Below are 20,103 nucleotides of genomic sequence, written 5' to 3'. Positions count from 1 at the left end.
ATCAAATAATGGAAAATAGTTGCAAGTGGAATAAGCAGGCAGGTGCATCAATTCTTCCCACTAATTTAGTGTTCGTAACAATAATTTTCTTCCTGGACTGTGCAGACAACTACCAACAGCAGGATCTCCACTTATTTCAAAGTAATATTAAGCATTTATCCTTACTTTGTTATGATGGAGTTAGTTTTCTTGTGAAATACACTAATAAAATAAAGAGCAAGCAGTAATAGCAATGGCTTAAAAATGTTTTGGTTTTTTTTTTTTTTTTCCTTTGTAATGGAATGATGCAGATTGCAACTGTTGGTTTGATCAGATTTCTCATCTAGACCTTCTGGAAAGGGATACATCTTTTTTTCTGTTCCAAGACACCAAGATCATTGCGTACTTTTAATTTTACTATCAAAGAAGGAGGTTCACACAGACTACAAATAATGAAACTGAGAATATATACCAGATATAGCTTTCCTGAGGGTAGAAATCCCATGAAGCAATACAGCTTTTTTGCACAAGTTAGTTTTGCACTCCTTGTTTGGGTCCTTGTCATGCATAAAAAAATGATACTGTTTCTTAGCATGCAGAGAGGTGTGATGTATGAAACTTTCTCTACAAGAAGACGTGCTCCTGAAATAACAAAATGCTTTTGAGTTTCCTATGTCTGCCCTATAATAGATTTTGTTTGGAACAGATCTGAAAAATGATTGTACAAAATTAATGCAAAGCTGTCATGGAGACTTTTTATAACTTATTCCATCTTTCAGTAGTATGATTAGAAAAAAGTAGTCTCAGTGATTATGGCCTTGTTTTAAATAATTTAAGAGCATTAACCTAGATGTTAACTTAATATTTTGATTAATTGATTTATTAACCAGTACAATTTTGATGTAGGAGAGTGGATCAATGGTATGGATCGCCTCCATCTCTTTCAGGAGGCTGTGGAGGGCAGATATGGTAGGTCTCACTTCCAGGCATTCTTTGGTGGGTGTCAGGAGGAGAGGTCCCAGGTTTTCTCCCCGCAATGCAAGGGAAGACATCAGGTCTCTCCTGGCCATGGAAGCAGGTCAGCCAGTGGCGGAAAGAGCAGATTTATTGCCCTACTGAAAACTATTCCAATCAGGTGCAGGGCCTAAATATTCCTGATCCTGTGCTTAGCTGCCCTTTAGATCCCTTTTCTTCCCCTTTTCCTAGCTACCTTTTTCTCTCCTTTACCAGATTAATTTCCTCTCAAACAAACCAAACACCTCTGATTACTTTTTCTCCGTTGGCCCCAGTTTTGCTACATCCCTATCCAAATTTGGTATTTCTGATATAGTTTCTTAGGTAATCTCAGATTTGTGTAGAATCACCTCAGTGCTGTCAGCTGTTACAATATCATGCTTCCCAGAAGGTCTCCAATACAGTCTTTCAGTTATTTGTGAGAAATGGCCATACCTCACAGAATTTCCCCATAACCATCTGTGAAATCCATCTGTCCTTTATGACACAATTCATAAGTTTTTGTCACCTTTTCACATCGTTACTGTAAGGGTGACCGAGCACTGGCACAGATTGACCAGGGAAGCTGTGGAGTCTCCATCTCTGGAGATATTCAAAAGCCGTCTGGACATCATCTTGGGCAAACAGCTCTAGGTAGCCCTATGTGAGCAATAGGGTTGCACCAGGTGACCTCCAGAGGACCCTTCCAACCCGAACCAATCTGTGATTGTGTGAACCTGTTGTCATGTTTCATCCCCTTCCTACAGAGCATGTGCCTACCGCTCCCCAGTTACATGGACTCTTGTATTCTTTTGTCACATTCCATCAAAGATACCTTCTGGCAGCATCATTGCAAGTCTGGGTGTTTGTACTAGTTGCACGTTAGGTTTTCCATTTTCTAAAAGCAATACAAAGTGACTATTGGATATTATTTTAATGAATAAATATAAGTCATTACTTAGCAATCTGTAATGCTCCCCATGTACAGTTCACTGGATAAAATGCAGTCACCATAACATATTAATGATCAATAACAGTAATAAGATTATACAAACACCTAGAGTTCCTGAGTTCATTTTGCTTTGTGGTGTTCAATGTTTACCAGCCAAATTACATTCATCTTTTAAGTTCTGAAATATGCTTAAATAGGCTGTGAACTATTTTGATTTCTGAATCTCTCTTGATAGTGCATGTGATCTGTTACAAGATCTAAAGAGAACACAGATTTGTGCTGAGAGATATTTACAGAGGAAATATATTTATACATATATAAAAAACTCCAATTCCTTATCTCTCCAAACCTTCATTACTCAAATCTGTGCAAAAAGGTATGACAGAATATTAGATAGAAAAGATCTCGACTTGAGAACATAGATTGCAGCATTTGCAACCCCAGATATGAGTGACTACTTGATTTAGAAAGCAATCACAAGTCAGGTTCAAAGGATCATGCTAGTTGCTGCTTTATCACTTAGAAAAGAGTACATATATATATAGAAAAATGGTCTAATTCATGAAATTTCAGATAACCGAGTTGCAAATATTTAAGCAGTTTGATGAAATGTGTCATTACTATTTGACCTAACTCCCTTCAGACAAGACATTCAGGAAACTCTTTAACATCCACCATTGCTGATTTTCTCTCTTAGTTTCATTATTTAAAAAGCTGCTATTAATATAAATATTATACATAAATACAGGGGGTGGCTTCAGGAGATAAGGTTAAAATTTGGTCCTCTACACATAAAAGGTCACACCTTTGCAAGAATACTTTGCACTTAGGCATGATATTACCACATTTTATTTTTTGCTCAAAACCCCCTTTGTTCTCTGTTGTATATCTGCTAGACTATGAGCAGCTGCGTTATGCTTTTGCATATGCCTGTACTCCCAGGTCAAGGCTAAGCAGGAACTGCTTTTCTCAGTGAGTTAAGCCTATTCTTAATGTTGTGACCATTTTGTGACACTGCAGGCTGTTACCAGTTGTTGAATTAAATGCCACTTGGAAAGTCAATGATTTTCATTTTTTCCCCTAAAAAGCAAAAAAGACAAAAGTATGGAGTCAATATAATTGGATGTTTCTTGGATGCTGGATGTTAGATACTTTTTTGGGGTTATTGATGACTTTCTGCCTCATTGTCAATGACAATCAAGGATTATATATAGAGAAGAAATAGGCTTCTGCTTTCAGTGTAGGTAGGTTCTGTAAAGGCAGTTCTCAGCTTTGTGGAGAATACCAGAGTAAGTTCTTGAGCTGTAGTTAGTCCTTCCCTATGTGATCACCTTTGTAGAATGGTGGGCATCGCCCTTGCTGAAGAGTCATCTGCCTCACTTGGCTCTTGACTTAGAGTCTATCCCTGTTTATCCTGTTTGTGAGCAGGTTCTAATTGCAGGTGCAGCGGGGATGTTCCCAGCATATGCCGGGTCTGACATAGCACCCTTAAGAAGGTCTCTGGTTAACATTCAGAAGAGGAAATGCAGAATCAATCATTGCCAGAGTTTGATCATCAGCTGATGTCCTTGTATCTCTCAGCTGCTGAAGGACTGCAGGACCACAGGATGCTCTGAGTTTCTCTTCTAACCCCCCAGTTGCTTTTTTTCCCCCCGGTTGTCTTACATTTAGTCTTCATAGTACGTAGGTGGCAAGTGAAGGGTACTCTTTCGTTTGCTCCCTGTGTATATCAGGGATTGAGCTTTCTTCTTTCTGGCACTTGCAAAAGAAGTATTGTCATCCCCTGTTAAGGATAGGTAGGAAGCAATACTTTCCCTCAGGCCATAGCTGAGACAAGAATCATCCATTGCTGCCAGGGTACTTGCAGTATCTTCAGTCATCTCCAGCCTTTAAAAGAACAAAATTTTGTTATCATTTCATCTACTTGCATTGAGCCTAGTAGTATAATATTAGCAGTTGTTAAACCAAATGATGTTAATTATGTTGTACAAAAAATTTCCTGTCTCATAAATCACCAAACATTTCTGTCACTTAACGATTTTCCGAAACAATCAGTACAGCAGTAGTATCTAAATATTTTTTGGCATCTGAAAAGAAAATAACATATATATATTTTCTCTTTCTTCTTAATCTGTAGGAAAAATGGCCTCGATGCTGTACAGAATTTTCTTGCATTTGTAAGCACATGAATAGGCTTTGTGAAGGAAGAGTAGAGGAGGGAAATTTACACTTCAGAAATAAGAGGTGCTTTTGTTTCTGAAGGTGGTTGTTTCATCAGCTTCTGAAACCTGACCTACTTTCCCTAGCTGCAGTCATGATATTAGAAATCTCATGAACCTCAGGTTGGGCTGTGTATTGAGAGAGACACAGCAGGAAGGATTCGTGCTGGAATAACGTGTCCATTGCACTTGTGCTGCTACATGGATAGCCACCATGGGAACTACCGGGGCTCACTGGTAAGCCATTGCACATCAGTGTGCCTTTGGTGGTGGATCTGACTAGGCTTTATGGAGTAGCTCTTTATCTTGCCCCCTTGGTGGAGAGGACTCATGAGTCCCAAAGGGATTGCATATGTGGCCATACTCTTATCTGCACAGGAGAAATGACAGAATGCTAACTGTAGTTCCTTTCAAAGACCAAGAATATCAGTTAGAAAGCTGGACATCCTGTTTTCATGGGTCAGCCTGCTGTCAGCAGCTTTGAAGATTGTCTAATCTTTAAAACTGGTCTCAGGAGAAGGAAGTGGCTGTTTCTTCTGTAACCAAGTATATGCAAGTCTGGAAAAAATCTTGTTTCTGGCAGCCTGTGTTGTACGTGGTACCTGTGAATATTTCTCCAGTTGAAATTTTTATTCCGCATCATCACAGGAGGAACTTGATTCGTGACGCTGTTGTTGTTAGTGCACTGGGTAAGACAAGGTGTTGTAAGGACACAGCAAAGACCATCAGCAACTTCTGAACAGGGAAATGAATACACAGACAGTTAATCTTTGCTCACGGTTATCTTCACTGTTTTACTTCCCTGGTGCATGCTTAAATAAACACTTTTGGACACAGTAGTAGTAAATAAATAGTGATCTCTCAGCAAGGACACTGTAATACAGACTTAACTTTTTCCTTTCCTCATACTTTTGGCTTTTAATTTATCATGGGGTGTATTTCCCACAAAACAAGTGAGGAACTGAGACACAGAAAGACTTGCCTGAAATCTACAAGGAAGTTTGACAGAGCAGGGACTTAAACCCAGGTTTTCTGAGTCCTCAGTGAGTTCTACTTTTGTGCCCCATTGTCTCAGCTGTGATAATGAGAGTGTGAAATAAATGCAAGATGTAGCCACTCAGATTGGATTGCACGTGCACCGATTCTGCTGTGGAACATGGCTGTGGAATGAATCAAGGTTCACACGTTACTTTCATCTACGTTTCTTCTCTCTATCCTCTGCTGCTTGCTCCACTAGAAACATCACATATGTTCTTCTGCCAGAGTAGATAACGTCATGGCTGAATGCTCGTGTTTTACACTAGCCTTATTTCAGGGTGAGATTCTGTATCATCTCATGGTAGGGGAAGGAGGAGAGCTAAATCTCACCATATCTCCTCTTACACCTATAACTCAAAAAAAATTGTTAATTGTTATAAGCTTTGTGTTCCTCCCCATCCCGAATTTTAGGCTTTGATTATTAGTTTCTTTCTAAGTGGAGAAAGGTGTCAGCTAACTAAAATGTATTAAAAAAAATGTCATGTCCAAATTCTTACTCCTCTGTTTATATCATTGGACTTGAAAGTTTCTTTTGCATGTTTTGAATGTGAATATGGATTTTCTCCCCAGGTTATCAAAGTACTCTTTGGCCAACACACTTTTTCATTTATGTATGAAATACACAGATACAGTAACTTTACACTTTTAAGATTACGGAGTACCATTACTAATTAAAGCACAGAACCTATTATTCTCTTGTGACTTATGCAATTAACTTATTGCAATCTTCCTTCCTCTTTTTAAAATGTTCTCATTTTAATGCATGGTAACTACAGCTACTTAATTGTATCATTTGCCAAGTTATCTCTCTGACATGGGTTAGATTGCCATAAATCTGGAAAACTATTGAAAACCGGTGTCATCCATTGGACTGATATTAGTAAAAATGACAGCTGAGTCTAGATTTGATCTAACAGCTTGAGCCCCTTAAAATAACTTATGCTGATGAAATCCACCCATGTTCTTCTAAAGTAATAGGGAACAAATTAACATTTATGAGAATTTTCTGCTGCAGATAAGGTCATCTGATGTAATGGTTCCTAAGAGAAGCAAGATTGCAGAACCTGGTCTTGCATGTCCTGATGATATCTCTCTGTCTATATGGTAAATAACTAACTGGCAGACATGTCCATACTGGTAAACAAAGTCATCCAGGAGTTGAACTCTGGCCCTGGGTCTCAGAACCATGACTTCCATCTTCAGAGCTTAACATTATTGTACACCCAGACTTTAACTTTAGCTGTGCTCTGACATGGGCTGGGCGTCCCTGGCCTGTGCTAACCTCCAAATTATATCTGAAAGTTGTTTAAGGAAGTGCTAGACACTAGCCTTTGGACCAAATAGTGTTACTGACATGTCCATACAATACCATATACCAATACGGGCAGAACCTATCTGCCTTTATTTAGCTGAGTTCTTGGGTTGTTTTCAGTTGTACTGTTAAAGGTAGCATATTTGCATTTAGGATCAAAAATAAAGCAAAAGATATAAATCAAAAGTTTTTCCATTACTTGTTCTGTGACAGTAGTTGCAAGTCTCAGACATAGGCAAAGGTCCTGGACCTTTGATAGTTTTACAGTTGCCAGTGGAAAATATGTTTATTCTGCATCTTTTTACCTGAGTAGTGATTCACAAGGTCTTCAAGGCACTGAAAGGTTTGCCGTGGAGAAATGTAATACCAGTTATTTGGAAGGCGGAAGATCCTGTAATGTTTCACTTGTCTGTGCCGCACCGACAAGGAGTATAACCCTGGAGAAAGAGGAGAACTAATGACACCGAAGTAGGGCACTAATTCTGGATGGATAGCAGTGACCACAACCACTGTATTTCTAAAATGTGCTGACATGATCCAAAAGGTCCCAGAAAGATCTGAAAAAAAATTAGTGGCCATCCTAATTTCTGCTTATATGATATATTTATATATATATACTTAAGTATAACAAAGGGAATAAAGGACCCAAATTTAGGTCCTGAGACTTTGTTTGAATTTAAATTGCTGGTGATTTTTTTCCTTTATTTTTGCTGGTATGGGACTTTTTTGAAGTGGTGTAAAGGAAACAGGCCTTTACACAAATAGTTTGCCTTCCCCTGAAGAGGGACATCAGACTCGTATATGCAGATGTAGTTTGCTCCCAGTAATGCAGAAGCTGATACCCAATAATGCAATCCTGGCAGGAGATGACAACTTGGATTTTCCTTTTCAACAACAACTAAATGTACAGCATTTAGTTGGTAAGGACCGAATGTTGATACTAAATTTCTTTAAATTTAGTACAGGTATTATGAAACTAATTGACCTGCGATATGTAAGAGATCAGAGTAGATGTTTTATTATTCCCTTCTAACTGTGGTATCATGATATTAAAATGTGTTCTGGTGCTTCAGAAAAAGGGAAGATACCATGTTGCACAACGGGAGATGTATTCCCTTTGAAGAGAATAGAACTGTAAGGTGTGTACAGTACAATACCCATGTAGCAACATTATTGCTATGAAAGAAAATAAAAATTGAAGGCATGTCATTTTAAAAAAGTAAATAAAAGAACCACCTGTTTATATAGGAAATACACTTACCAGCCATCCCCACTGTTTGGTGTGTATTTTATAGTTTCTTCAGGCAAACTTTTGTGGACCAAGGCAAAGCTATGACTTTTCCTCCATTTGAAACCTCGCACTGCCTAACAAGCTTTGCATGCGACCAAAGTAAATAATAGTGTTTAAACAACTGTGTCTTGTTGTGCTGATGCCTGTGGAACTTTCCATGGCCATTGCTAGCCCTGCTTCCAGCATCGCTTGTAACGTAGGTGACTGGTGAGGACTGGCATGCTGCACTGGGTGCCTTTGCCTTCCTATTACATACTTTTTCTGGTTTTGGGCTGATCCATATGAAACAGGAGGGAGTGAATTAAAGAGCTGTAAAACTGTTGATGCCTGACATCAAGGGGGAAAAAATCGTATTTTCTCACCTTTCCTAGTTTCACTCTCTCTGATCATGAAGGAGCCGACCTTGGTGTTGGGTAGCTGTAGAAGTTCCTCTGCTTTTTCTCTTCCCAGCCCTTCAAATAACCAGCTGTGAAGCAGGAAAAAACAAATTCTGAAATATGGACACCAGTGAAATAGAGAGCAGCATGTGGCCGTGAAAGTGCAGCACTAGCCAGGAAAAGTGACTGCAAAAATAACAGTGTGGCTTTCTGTAGTTATTTTCTCAACTATGTCCAGGCATATTTTCCCAGTTTATGGAGAAAATCTTGCTCTCTTTGAGTTCTATTAACTTTTGTGAGACTAAGAGAAGAGCGAATAAGGTTTGGACTTATTAGCATAAACAAAACTTTTTGAGCTGTCTTGATCTGAATTGTTGGGGACATATCCATGTGGTATATTGTTGGCATATCTGTGGCAGTAGTTAAATCCCTGTTTTTCATTAAAACCACTTTTGTTAACCCCAGATTGTATTTTATTGTATCGTAAATAAACCCAAAATAAAATACAATTACCCTGCGTGTGCTAGGGAACAGTCCAGCCATTTAAGTTAATTGGCTTTGTGGATAAGAGAAAGTGGAATCATTCCTACTGATTTTCACCATATCTTCATGCTCTGACGTATTTTGCCACAGCTAGTGTCTAACCATGTAGCTGACCTTGCTTAGCTGGTGTAGGAGTTACTGGCACTTTATTTTAAAGTTGTTCTTGTGTGTTTGCTCTAGTCTGCTATCAGCAAAATGATCTTGGGGAAGCTTCAGACAGTAGCTTCCATTATCGTACCTGTGTCTTGTCTTTGGGAAAGCTCTATTTTAGGAGGATATAAATGCATATTATAATTTAAGCACTGCATAAATCGCAGTGAAGTTCACACTTCATATGCTTAAAACTAAACAGGTATTAAAACTTTTGCCAGAAAAGTTTTAAGTGTGTGCTTTAATGTTTTTTTTTTTTCCCTGACTGGTGTCTAGGGCAACAAGAAACCTCTAAACATTTCTTAGCCCTTCCAGTGTGAGAATTTACATTCTTGAATGACCTGCTAATCTTTCTATTTGTTCTTTTTGGTCTGTTTTTCATGAGCAACTCTAGCTTAAATTTTACTTTTTGTAAGCACTAAAAATTATTTCTAAATAGGCTCTTTATCAAGGTCTTAAAATTAGAGATCAGTCCATGGAACAGAAGTATTTTAAATATCTTATATGACATTTGAGGGGTTTTTGATCCTTTACAGCATTTAAAACTAGGATTTTCCTTTTCATATAATCTAAATTTAGATGTGGATTTGATGTTCTCAGATTTCCAATGAAATATTTTAGACTGTCAATAAATAAAATTTCTGTCTGTCTAGTCACTATTGGCATTTTTTTGGATTATGACACTGAATAATTTATCAGGGCAGTATAAGTAGAGACATAGTGTTGAAAGGCTGTAACAAATGCACTTACTTACCCATGGTAAACCTTTGCTACATATTTTCCTGGAATATAATTTTCTCGACCTGTTGTGAGGGAATGGACTCTCCACCAGCCTCCTTCACTGTGTGAAAGCAAAAGAAGGGATATTTTCAGATGTACTTCCAGAGTTTCCTCATTTTAGAAATTAGTTAAGACACAGATTAGCCTGTAACCTCCTGTCTGTGTTACTGAATTTACATGTTCATAAAGGGACCCAAGTTTGTTTCATTTAGAGTAGTTCCATTTCTAAACCTACATCAGGATTAAATTTGGACACAGAAATAAGCCACATTTGTTCCATTTAAATTACGTAAGTAATGAAACATTTTTCTGTAGTTAAAAGAAGAAGGGTAAATACTCAGTGGTTAAACCATGCTGTGCTCTGCCTTCCCACAGCTAGACTTGTACTGGTATCCAAGATATTCAGTTTATGGCTGAGTGTTCTGTGTCTGGACAGCCCTGTAGTTAATCCTGTACCATCAGAGTAGCAAATACTCAGCAGATGGATCCTGTCTGCCTGGGAACAGGTTTTCAGTCAGTTTGCTCTTTTCCTTTTCTTCAATGAGTTGCTGACCAAACTTCAATAAAAAAAAAAAAACGTGATAGCTGAACATAGGTGACTTGACATATTTTTTGACTGATATATCTTAGGTTCTTGCTGTGGGACTGAGTGATGGCTTTGGCTTTTGAATCCCTTAGGAAGGGTAGGGTTACAAGCATTTTCACAGGGATGCTGCAAAGCTTTAGTGATTAGTGCAAGGATGCTGATGTTTGATGCGTTCCCTCCACCTTTTTCCTTTAAGAGATTGAACCCAAACAATAGCATGTCTTGTGTTTGAGTGCTGGGTTTGTGGACATTCATATAAACGCTCCCAGATACTGCCAGGACTGAAGACCAGAGTCTCAGTGTGTGTCAAAACAGCTGAGTTGAAGACACTTAGGTTAAACCTCCTGAGTTATAGCTGCTGGGACCATGGTCCAGAATGTATATGCTGAGGGAAAAAGGGAAGTGTCTACTGCTCAGAGCTGGAAATTTCAGGGCCCCATAAGTTTTGTTTGAGGATTTCCAGCAGATGGGAAATTATCTATGAGAAGTTCAGGTTATTTTGGGTTTTTTTCCCCACAACTCTCCCAGGCAGAAGCAAGAATTTCAGTAACAAAAATCCTGAGAGGCTCACCATCTCCCTCCCTCCAAACTATACTATTACTAACCCTGAAAAATCCCTCTGATGTTTGAAAGTCCCAGAGCAGCGTCTGTCTCCTGGGGCAGAAGCCACAGAAACTATGTAGATTGGGGGGATCACTGGAGGGCATCTGGTTTGACTACTGCCAGTTAAATGCAGTTGTTCATCCTGTAATGAAAGGTGCCTGACAAGTGTGGAGAGTGAGAAACTGTGCCAGTGGTGCTTATCTAATCCTGACAACGCAGAGCACTCACAAATATCTGTTAGGAGTTGTATTTTCTGTGGGGATTCCATATATCTTGTTCCTGGCAGGATTGGTGGGGCTGATTGCTGCTGTACATAATTGCTTTGGTAGAAGTCTGAAAGCTGCTGTTATAAAAGCAGTACATGCTGCCTGCTCATGCTGGCTTCTCTGTGGTGACTCCTCATTGCTTGTACTCTGGTCATGACTGCTTTTCATATGCAGTTCATAGTGCTGAGGGATCTGGTGTAGTTGGGAACTGTCAGTGCTAGGTGAACGGTTGGACTGGATGATCTTCAAGGTCCTTTCCAGCCTAGTTGTTTCTGTGATTCTGTGGTTCTGCCATGCTGCTTTTCTCTTCCGCTGCATTTTACTTCTTTCAATGAGTTGAGAAAAAGATTATACCTACAGCTTATGTGCAGCAAGAGTCTGCAGGCATATGGTTGTTATAAACACCAGCACATACCCCAGATGGGAAGAACAGGTCCTTCATTAGGACACTGTGTTTTGCATAGAGCATTGGAGTGTCTTGTCTTCTGTGAACAACCTGATTCAAAACAGGAAGATGTAAGTTCCCATCAAGGCTTGCTTCGGCTCTTATTTACTATTAGGAGAAGCTCTTGATCACTGCATAACAGACAAACTTGATAAAAACTGCTGCTACCGAAGCCTAGTTCTTTTAAAAGTTTTGTCCAGTAGATACTATGCAGCACATGTATGCATATGAAATGCCACACACATAGTTTCCATTGCTAAAGGCATATGTAGTTGTGCTGTTGTGAGGGCTCGTAGATGCTGAAAGCTGGGAGTGAGGCTTTAAGCTGGAATTTCCAAGCTAAAGCAATTGTTATACCATGTTGAGTATGTTACATAAACTGCAGCAAGGTTTAAACAGCTAGAAGTTACCAGAGAAGAATTCCCCTGGTTTAGGGAAGCTCTCCATCAGCAGAAAATTCATCTTAGTGGTATTGACTGAGCTTTGTGACCTCTAGGTTCAGGGAGGCAGGGAAAGCACTTTGTCAGCAGAACATAACTGCAGCCGTACTGGGTCCACATAACCCCCATGTCTTGTTGCTGACAAAGACCTTTGTAGGTCATGGTGGCCTGGAGAAGATTCCAACAATTCATCAATCATCTATGATACTTCTCTTGAGTACTTCTGTCCTCTAACCATTTGACACTCTGACTTCCTCACATAGAGATTTTTTAAATGAATTTAGAAATCCTCAGAAGATTTCTCTGCTATGAATGTGTCTGATGTCCCCTTGAATCCATTTCCTCCACCAGCTGCAAAAATGAAATCTTTCATTTCTGTTTAAGCAGTGCAAACAGTGGCTGAGTAACATCTAGGAGGTCACTGTGCCAATACAAGATGTGCATAAAAGAATATCAGGGCTGTTGGCTTCTACTTTTCAAGAAGTGTGCTCACTGCTGTGTGTGGCAATATCTGCACTATGCTTAAGGTCAGTCTGAACTAGTGGCCTGCCTTCTACTTCCATCTGGGGCTCATAAATTTTCAAGTGGAACTAGCTGAGAAAACATTGACCTTTCCTCCCCCCCCCTCCCCAAGAAAACGCAAAATCAATTAAAAATTTTAAGATGGAAAAAAGCGCTATTTTTTATTTTACTTTTGTTAGAGTTGCCTTAAATCTACGGTGAAATTCATAATCATAAAGGAGTCGTTGGATACTAAGGGTAAGAGAGAAAATGATAGTCTTGACATAGAGAAACTCAGAATAATTTTTCTTTTCTATGTGATTAAGACTGGTTTTGCTCCCATTCTATTTTCCACCGACATTGGGGGGAGATAGTTTCTCAAAATAATTTTTCAAAGCAGAATTCTGTTTTGAGTCCTACTTTAGAATGGAGTCTGAATCCAGGTTCAGAAACCATGTCAGAGGAATCCAACAGTCAAAGAACACTCTGAAATCTCGAATCCTTATACTATAGGGAAATTTACACCATGAGTAAGCATCCTTCCTTGCAAATTCTGAACTCAGTTTTGCTGAACTGCATCCATTTTGGGCTAGGTGAATAAAGTAGAGCTTTGCATCATTTGTAACAAAACCTAATTTTAAAAGAATGGATCGACTTACTCTGACAGCACACGTAGTTTTTCCCCTACATGAAATATAGGTTGGCTTATGTCTGCTGAAGGATAGTCATAGAGTACAGCAAGGAAATCACTCTCTTGACCTATTAAAAAAGAAAGAAAATGTCACTTAAAAAAAAGATAGAGTTCTAAAGCAGAAACGGATTTTTCGCTATGTATGTTATATTTTACATGGTAGGTCAAGTGCGAAAAAATCTCACTCTGAAATGTCACTTGGTAAACATAAAGAGCTAAAGATGAGCCTATAACTTTGTAGGAAGAATATGAAGATATTAAAATTTTTTTGAAAAGTAATTTGGTTAATTATAAGCAACTAAATTTAGACTACTTTTTCTAGTAATTACCATATTTAAAGGACATATTCAGTTTGAAACTAGCAAAATTAGTAAGTATTTATAGTATTAGGAGGTAACCAGTTTGATTAATGTCACTGTCTCTAAATGCTTCCATCTACAATTTTGAGCCAAGCTGATGCATTACACTTAAGGAAAGGAAGATGCATATTGAATTGTTCCATCATCTAATGCTGATACTTTTCAAATATACGAAATCAGTTTAGATCAAGGGCAATGACAGTGTGCCCATTACTGCTCATTTCCCATCATTTTTTAAAATTAGCTTGAGGAACAGTCAGAGCACTTTGTTCCCTCTTGTGTGGAAACTGTACTAGAGGTAGCACATAATGCCCTTATCTTCAGTTAAAGAAGAGAAGCAACGTGGATGTTTACAATTAAATCACTGTACAGCTGCAGTTTGCAGAAATGAGGTCAGTAAGAGATAAGAAGACTTTTTACATCAGTTGGGATGACTCTGGGCCATGCATCACCGTGTAGGACACGTGCTGAGTCTCCTGGGTTTCTGAAGGATGGAGGAGGCACTTTGCATAAGACTGTGACTATCAAATGTTCAAGAGCTCCTCATCCAGCAGGAATCCATGGTGACCAGTAAATACTGACAGGTGGGAGATTCAGAAATATGTCATGCTGGGTGTTTTGAGCTCTTTGGCAGAAGTCCTGGCAAGAGGTGTCATGCAAGAGGGGTCTCCTTCCCTCTGGGTGTGGCAGTACCCTCCACCAGCACACAGGGAGACAAAGTTTTCCCTCTGCCTCCAGGAGGATCAGCGCCCCATTCCTTAGTATTACCATCTAGTAGTATGCTTGCAGAGGTGGTTTGATCTCCATACTTGCCCACTCTGTGAAGCTCAACATGTGCAAAAATAGGAATGAATTCAGGGAAGGAGTGAAAGAAATTACCCAGAGAGATATGAACTTTTGCATATTGATAGATTTTTCTTGTTTAATATAGATTCCTTGTCAACTTATCTTTAAGGAAGACAGTCTTTTAGAGAAAGAGCATCCTGAATGAATGCGGAGACTGGCTCTAATGTTTTCAGCCTTTGAGTCTCAGATTCTTACAAATAGCTCACAGTGAAAACAATGAAAGGCTGAAGGAAACATGCAAGTCTATTGAAAATAAATATTTTCAAGACGAAAGATTTTTACACTTGTTATCTTTACAACAGTGATAATGCGAATATAAGTGTTATGAAAATATTCCACATCTGTGGTTTAAAGGAGGTAAAACCCAGTGTTTTTTCAGTTGATTTTGAATAGCTGTTTGTTGTTACATTATAGGGACTTGTGTTATGCAAAGTAGTGGGTCATTTTGCCTTAATATTACAACTGACTGTAAGCATTTTTAATCTTGCTAGCCTTTGCCCACTGAAGTAGCTCCACGATACAGTTAGGGAGCATCCTTATGGATGCATAGATGTGTAGAGTCCGGAAAAGACATTGATTAGTTTGACAGTGTGTTCAGTATTAGTGTTGTCATTGTTTTCTTAGTTGATTAGTGTCCCTGAATTAAACAGGACTAGTGCAGTACCTTTGTGATTAGTGTACTGTAACTTATTATACAATTAGTTCAACTATACTGAAGAAATTCTGTGCTAAGGATGCCTTTGATTGCTTCCCTGTTCTGCATTAAAAATTGACACCTTCTCTGTCTATGAAACTGCTTAGTACTGGAGGCTAACAAGACTTAAGTATTGGTGCTGAGTCTTTTTTCAACAAAGCTAAATCTTTACGCAGGACTGCAAGAGATATATGCCAGAAGGCACGTTGTGAGAACTGCAGAATGAGGATAAAGTGCCATTGCCTAATTTCTTATTGCGGATTGTGAGACAGCAGTTCTACATGGAATGTCATTTTTTTTTTAGCTTAATGACATTGCCTTTAACAATGTTTTTTTTTAAACTTGTGCTGTTTACTTACGAATGTTTTATTTCCATACTGAAAGGGTGAAAAACAAGTGCTTTTCTGCTCTCCTTCCTTGCAGACCACTGGTTTGCATTTCGTTATGCACTGCAGAGTATGTGACTTTTTCTCTACTCTAGCAAGATCTGTGTTACTTTGCTTACACTTTCATCTTTATATTTGGTTTCATTTCAGTTTTGCATGTTAGTTTGTAGTTCTGAAAAGGAAGGAATTAATCAGTGTTGGCTGCCATATCCATGCAAACATTACCTGTAAAACTACATGTACTTATATTAGAGTGAAAGTAAAGGGGTTTTGTACTACCCAAAACCTTTCAACCTTCCTACTCCACAAACAAGGTCTCATCTTAATTGGTATTTAAATCAAACCTCACTGGGTTTTTCGGTCATGTAAAATACCTCACCACACTCTACATTTCACAGAACCCATACTCACTCCTTTCAAACACAAAAGCCTCGAAACAGGGACTACACTTTCCCCACATCTGAATTTTACATTGCTCTAATGATTTGATCTGATGATTTCCCCACACTTTTAAGTTGTAAAAGAATAAAGATTTGCCCGAGTTTTTCTAACACAATCTCTCCTCCGCAGTGCAAGTGTAGGTTACATCTGGAATGGAACAGTTCAAAAGTTAGAGTGGAAAGATCGAAGTACAGTCATTTCCATTGAATCAGGTGTTAATTCTGGGGTTTTTTTAGGAGTAGGAAATGAATGTAAAATACATGCTAGTTTTAGATGTCTGCATCCCTGGATGTCTTGCAAAGCGTGAGACTGAATATTGCATGTTTCAAATTATTCACTGTGAAGGGACTACAAGCACTATTAGAGAGAAGGAAGAGCATAGGCAGAGCATCCAGATCCAGTTCATCACCCTCAAAAAACACTGTGCTGTGCAGCAGTGCAGTCCCTGTCTGGAGTGGGAACGAGCTGCTCAGAGCTCAGCTCCCTGCATCATCCCAGCTTTCCTGTCCAGCAGAAATACTATGATTTATGCCATGCTGTATACCAGAGAGGGTAATGGAGGGCACTCATGTGTGTCCGGGAGGCTGACTGTGCAGCAGCCCTAAGGTGTGGCTGCAGAGTTGCTTGCTCTGGCGTACCCAAATTAAACCAGCCAGCTTGGGAACTGAGAGTTATGCAGGTGCAGCTCAGTCAGGATTAACCCTTGATTCAGTGTGCCAAGGGAGGAAAGAGGAGGGGGAGGGCTCACAATCCCTGATGACCCCTTGCTGCTGTTATGCCAGGGATGCCCATACAGTGTGCTTCCAGGTGGAGTTCAATCATCTTTTGAGTCTGAATGTCTCCTTGGGAAATGCAGTATATGCACTGTTCCCTTTCTCAGGACTAAGACTGATGCACTGGAGATGAGGGAAGCACAAGGTTTTGCTTTCAGTGCAGCTCTTGGGCAGCGCGGGGCTTATAGGGGTCTGATGAACACATTCACACTGCAGATCAAGTCTGCAGACTGCAGTTATCCGTTTTCTTCCCCCTTCTTTTTGGATATTCTTTCCTCTCCTTCCCTTCTGTTTCAGTCCTGCATTTTATTCAGACTCACTCAAATGAGCCAGTGTAAAACCTGCCTTTCCTAATAACTATTTGGACTGTTGTAAATCTGTGGATTGGATCCTCCACCTCACTGAAATCAAGGTGTCTGTTCCTGGCCTGGGGGAAATCTTCTGTGTTGATGTGATTTGGAGTTTTATCTGCTCAGGAAGACAAATAGGTACAAACTCACTGGATTAACCCAAATATTTGTTTTTAGTACCAAGTTCCTTTTCAAAAGTCTGTTTTCATTGGATTTGGATGGCAGTACTGATGTTTGTATTCCCAATTCTAATTAGCAACATCTAAGCCATTATGAAATATGCTGGTCTGATCCAGACTAAGAGTTAAATCCAAAGAGCTAGGCAGGCTGTTAAATCATAGAATCATAGAACAGTTTGGGTTGGAAGGGACCTTTAAGGGTCATGTAGTCCAACCGCCCAGCAATGAGCAGGGACACCTTCAGCTCAGGTTGCTCAGATCCCCGTCCAACTTGACCTTGAATGTTTTCAGGGATGGGGCATCTGCCACCTTTCTGGGCAACCTGTTCCAGTGTTTCACCACCCTCATCACAAAAAAACTTCTTCCTTATATCTAGTCTGAATCTACCCTCTTTTAGTTTAAAACTATTACTCCTTGTCCTACTGCTACAAGCCGTACTAAAAGTCTGTCCCCACCTTTCTTATAAGCCCCCCTTAAGTATTGAAAAGCCTTGATAAAGTCTCCCCGGAGCCTTCTCTCCTCCGGGTTGAACAACCTTAACTCTCAGTCTTTCCTCGTAGGAGAGGTGTTCCATCCCTCTGATCATTTTTGTGGCCAAAAAGCTGCCTTTGAGTGTTTAAACATAGGTATCCACTGCAATTTCAGCTGTGTGAGTGTCTGAGACATCCTTATGGCCTTGGCAAACGCTACTGCAGCTATGGGAGATTTGTTCCCTCCCCATGTGGCAGCAGAAGGTCAGGCAGGATCTGACAAAGCACCTTTCTAGATGTGCTAGACATGTAGGAGAGTGCAAGTAGATCTAGCCTTGAATTCCTAAATGGGTAATTTCCCCTATCTATGTTTGTTGAGTTATCTTTTAGGCGTATGTTCTATTTAAATCACCAGAAGGGATGCAATTGGCTTTAGCCCTGCGAAGTCCTGACTTCTACCATGTGCAGGAGCAATACAAACTTGGTGACAGACATGGCAAGCGACCTCTCCCTCCCCTGATCATCAGCAAGGTCCTGCTCTAAGTGCATGCATGTCTCCGTTTTGATGGCTATGGTATTCATGACAACAGTTGTTGGAAATCTCAACATAAGGCACTTTTCGCAAAAAAAAAATATAAAATTGTCAGTTCAAGTTATGGGCCTCTAAATAGCCATTAACAGTATTTGGTCTCTGCTTTATTAGGACCTAGGGCTACATGACTGCCTGTATCAGCTAGTTCCTGGCCATGCTGAAAGCAGGGCTGGGGTTTCCTTACAGCACTGATGAAACCAGGATGATTCCCTACCCTTATAATCATGAGCAGCCCAATTGGACCATTTTTCATGCTAAAGTCCAAAATTTTGATTAATGCCTTCCCCCTCTAAAAAAAACCCCACAAACCAAAACAAAAAACCAGAACTGTTTTCTGTTCCTCACCTTTGGGAAGTGATTTATCGCAGCTCTTGTACCAGCTGTCTGTCGTTCTGTGTCATGAGAGCTGAGGCTGTAGTGACTCTCCAGCTACTCGCTTGCAGTTTGGGAGAAGCAGGCCACTGAATCACTCTTGCTTTTCCCCTCAGATGCCTGACCTCTACCAGCCTATGGGAGGGGCTTTACAACCTGATTTTTTCACGTGTGGAAGCACAGGGCAGATGTGTTAGATCCCCTTTTGGCAGCCTAGCCAGTGAAATGTGTATTTCTGTATAACCTTTATTGATAAACCCGGTGACAAGTTGGCTGCGTGCTATTTTTAATGCAACTGTCTAATGGTGAACTTCAGGCTCAGTGCAAGCGTATTAAGGTTTTTGAGCTCAAACGAAGTAAAACCAAATTTCAAGAACAAATTTGTATGAAGTAACACATGCGAGTATGTCAAAATATGTAATTCTGGTTTCTGAAGTAGTGCTTCAATGCTTTCTGAATTGGAAGGAACATCTTTCAAGGAGCACCAGCAAGTAATAGTTTTAACATTTGGGTTTTTTAATTAAAGTGCTTCTTGGAAAATGAGCTTGAATGTACCTAAAAATAATCACTGTCTAAAGGATGTTCTCCTCCCACAGCAGTCACACACTCACCTGCATTTACTACATCAGGCAGATGGAGGCAGACACATGGATGAACGTACCATATATTTCAAACATTTTTTTCTCTTGAAAGAAATTAAATGACTGCTTACCCGTTTGGCTCGGCACACTTGTTTCTTCAGAGGCTCTCGGCGTTTTCACAGTATTTCCCATTGCGCTCTCTAATTCCGTCAAAGCTTTTCAGAACTAAATCAAAGGAGACATTGAAATTAAACATCAGAGTAACACCTGCTGTGCCAACAGATGAGAAATGACCTAGTTTGGGTGTCTCCAATTTTATACAGTTTTGCTTTTGAGAACTCTTATGTCAAATTCATGTGAGAGTTTTACATACTTGCTAAACTCACCACTTTGGTGCTTTTATCAGGGGAATAGCAGAAAACCACAGCTAGGGAAGTTGCTCAGAAGAACGCAGAGTAGTAAAAGTTTCCATTACCAGTACCTCAGCACAATAGGAAGTCACAGCAAAGCCATGCTCATACAGTCATTTCATATACAAAATGTTCTTTTCAGCATTTGGAGATCTCAAGCTACAAAAAGAAATTAATTAGATTGACGTATCTGGTTTTCAGTTTATAGATCTACGCTAAGAACGTTATTCGGTCTTTTTTTTTTTTTTTCCTGGTGCAGTTGTGCTCTTAATGAATAAGAGCAATGTTGGTTTTCCTCTTTTTTCTTTTTTTTCTTTTTTTAAAGTAACACCATACCTCAAAATGTTTGATCTCAAACAGTATCAGACAATTGTGGAACTAAATATTGTGAGAGGGACAGTTCCATCTCATGGCTTTTACTGCACCTGTTCTAATTCTCCCTGACAGAGGACAGAGAAAAACCCTTTGGATGTGGAAGTTGTCC

At 39.6% G+C, this 20,103-nt stretch overlaps 2 protein-coding genes across 2 annotated transcripts in view; one reads left to right on the top strand and one right to left on the bottom strand.

Moving 5' to 3' along the window:
- The window catches only part of TG (thyroglobulin), a 160,686-nt gene that overhangs the window by 93,944 nt on the left and 46,639 nt on the right, over positions 1–20,103 (top strand). The gene's annotated exons all lie outside the window — the stretch shown is intronic.
- SLA (Src like adaptor) lies at positions 1,878–19,401 on the bottom strand. The gene is made up of 7 exons (XM_074897571.1): positions 19,341–19,401; positions 13,135–13,234; positions 9,609–9,695; positions 8,147–8,250; positions 6,799–6,930; positions 4,746–4,878; positions 1,878–3,811 (listed from the first exon to the last, which is right to left on the bottom strand). Exons 1-7 carry the CDS (start codon positions 19,399–19,401, stop codon positions 3,592–3,594), a joined length of 837 nt encoding a protein of 278 aa, XP_074753672.1. The 3' UTR covers positions 1,878–3,591.

This window comes from Athene noctua, chromosome 2 (assembly GCF_965140245.1).
Source record: "Athene noctua chromosome 2, bAthNoc1.hap1.1, whole genome shotgun sequence".
Taxonomy (NCBI): Eukaryota; Metazoa; Chordata; class Aves; order Strigiformes; family Strigidae; genus Athene; species Athene noctua.
This window is presented reverse-complemented; position numbering and strand designations above follow the sequence as displayed.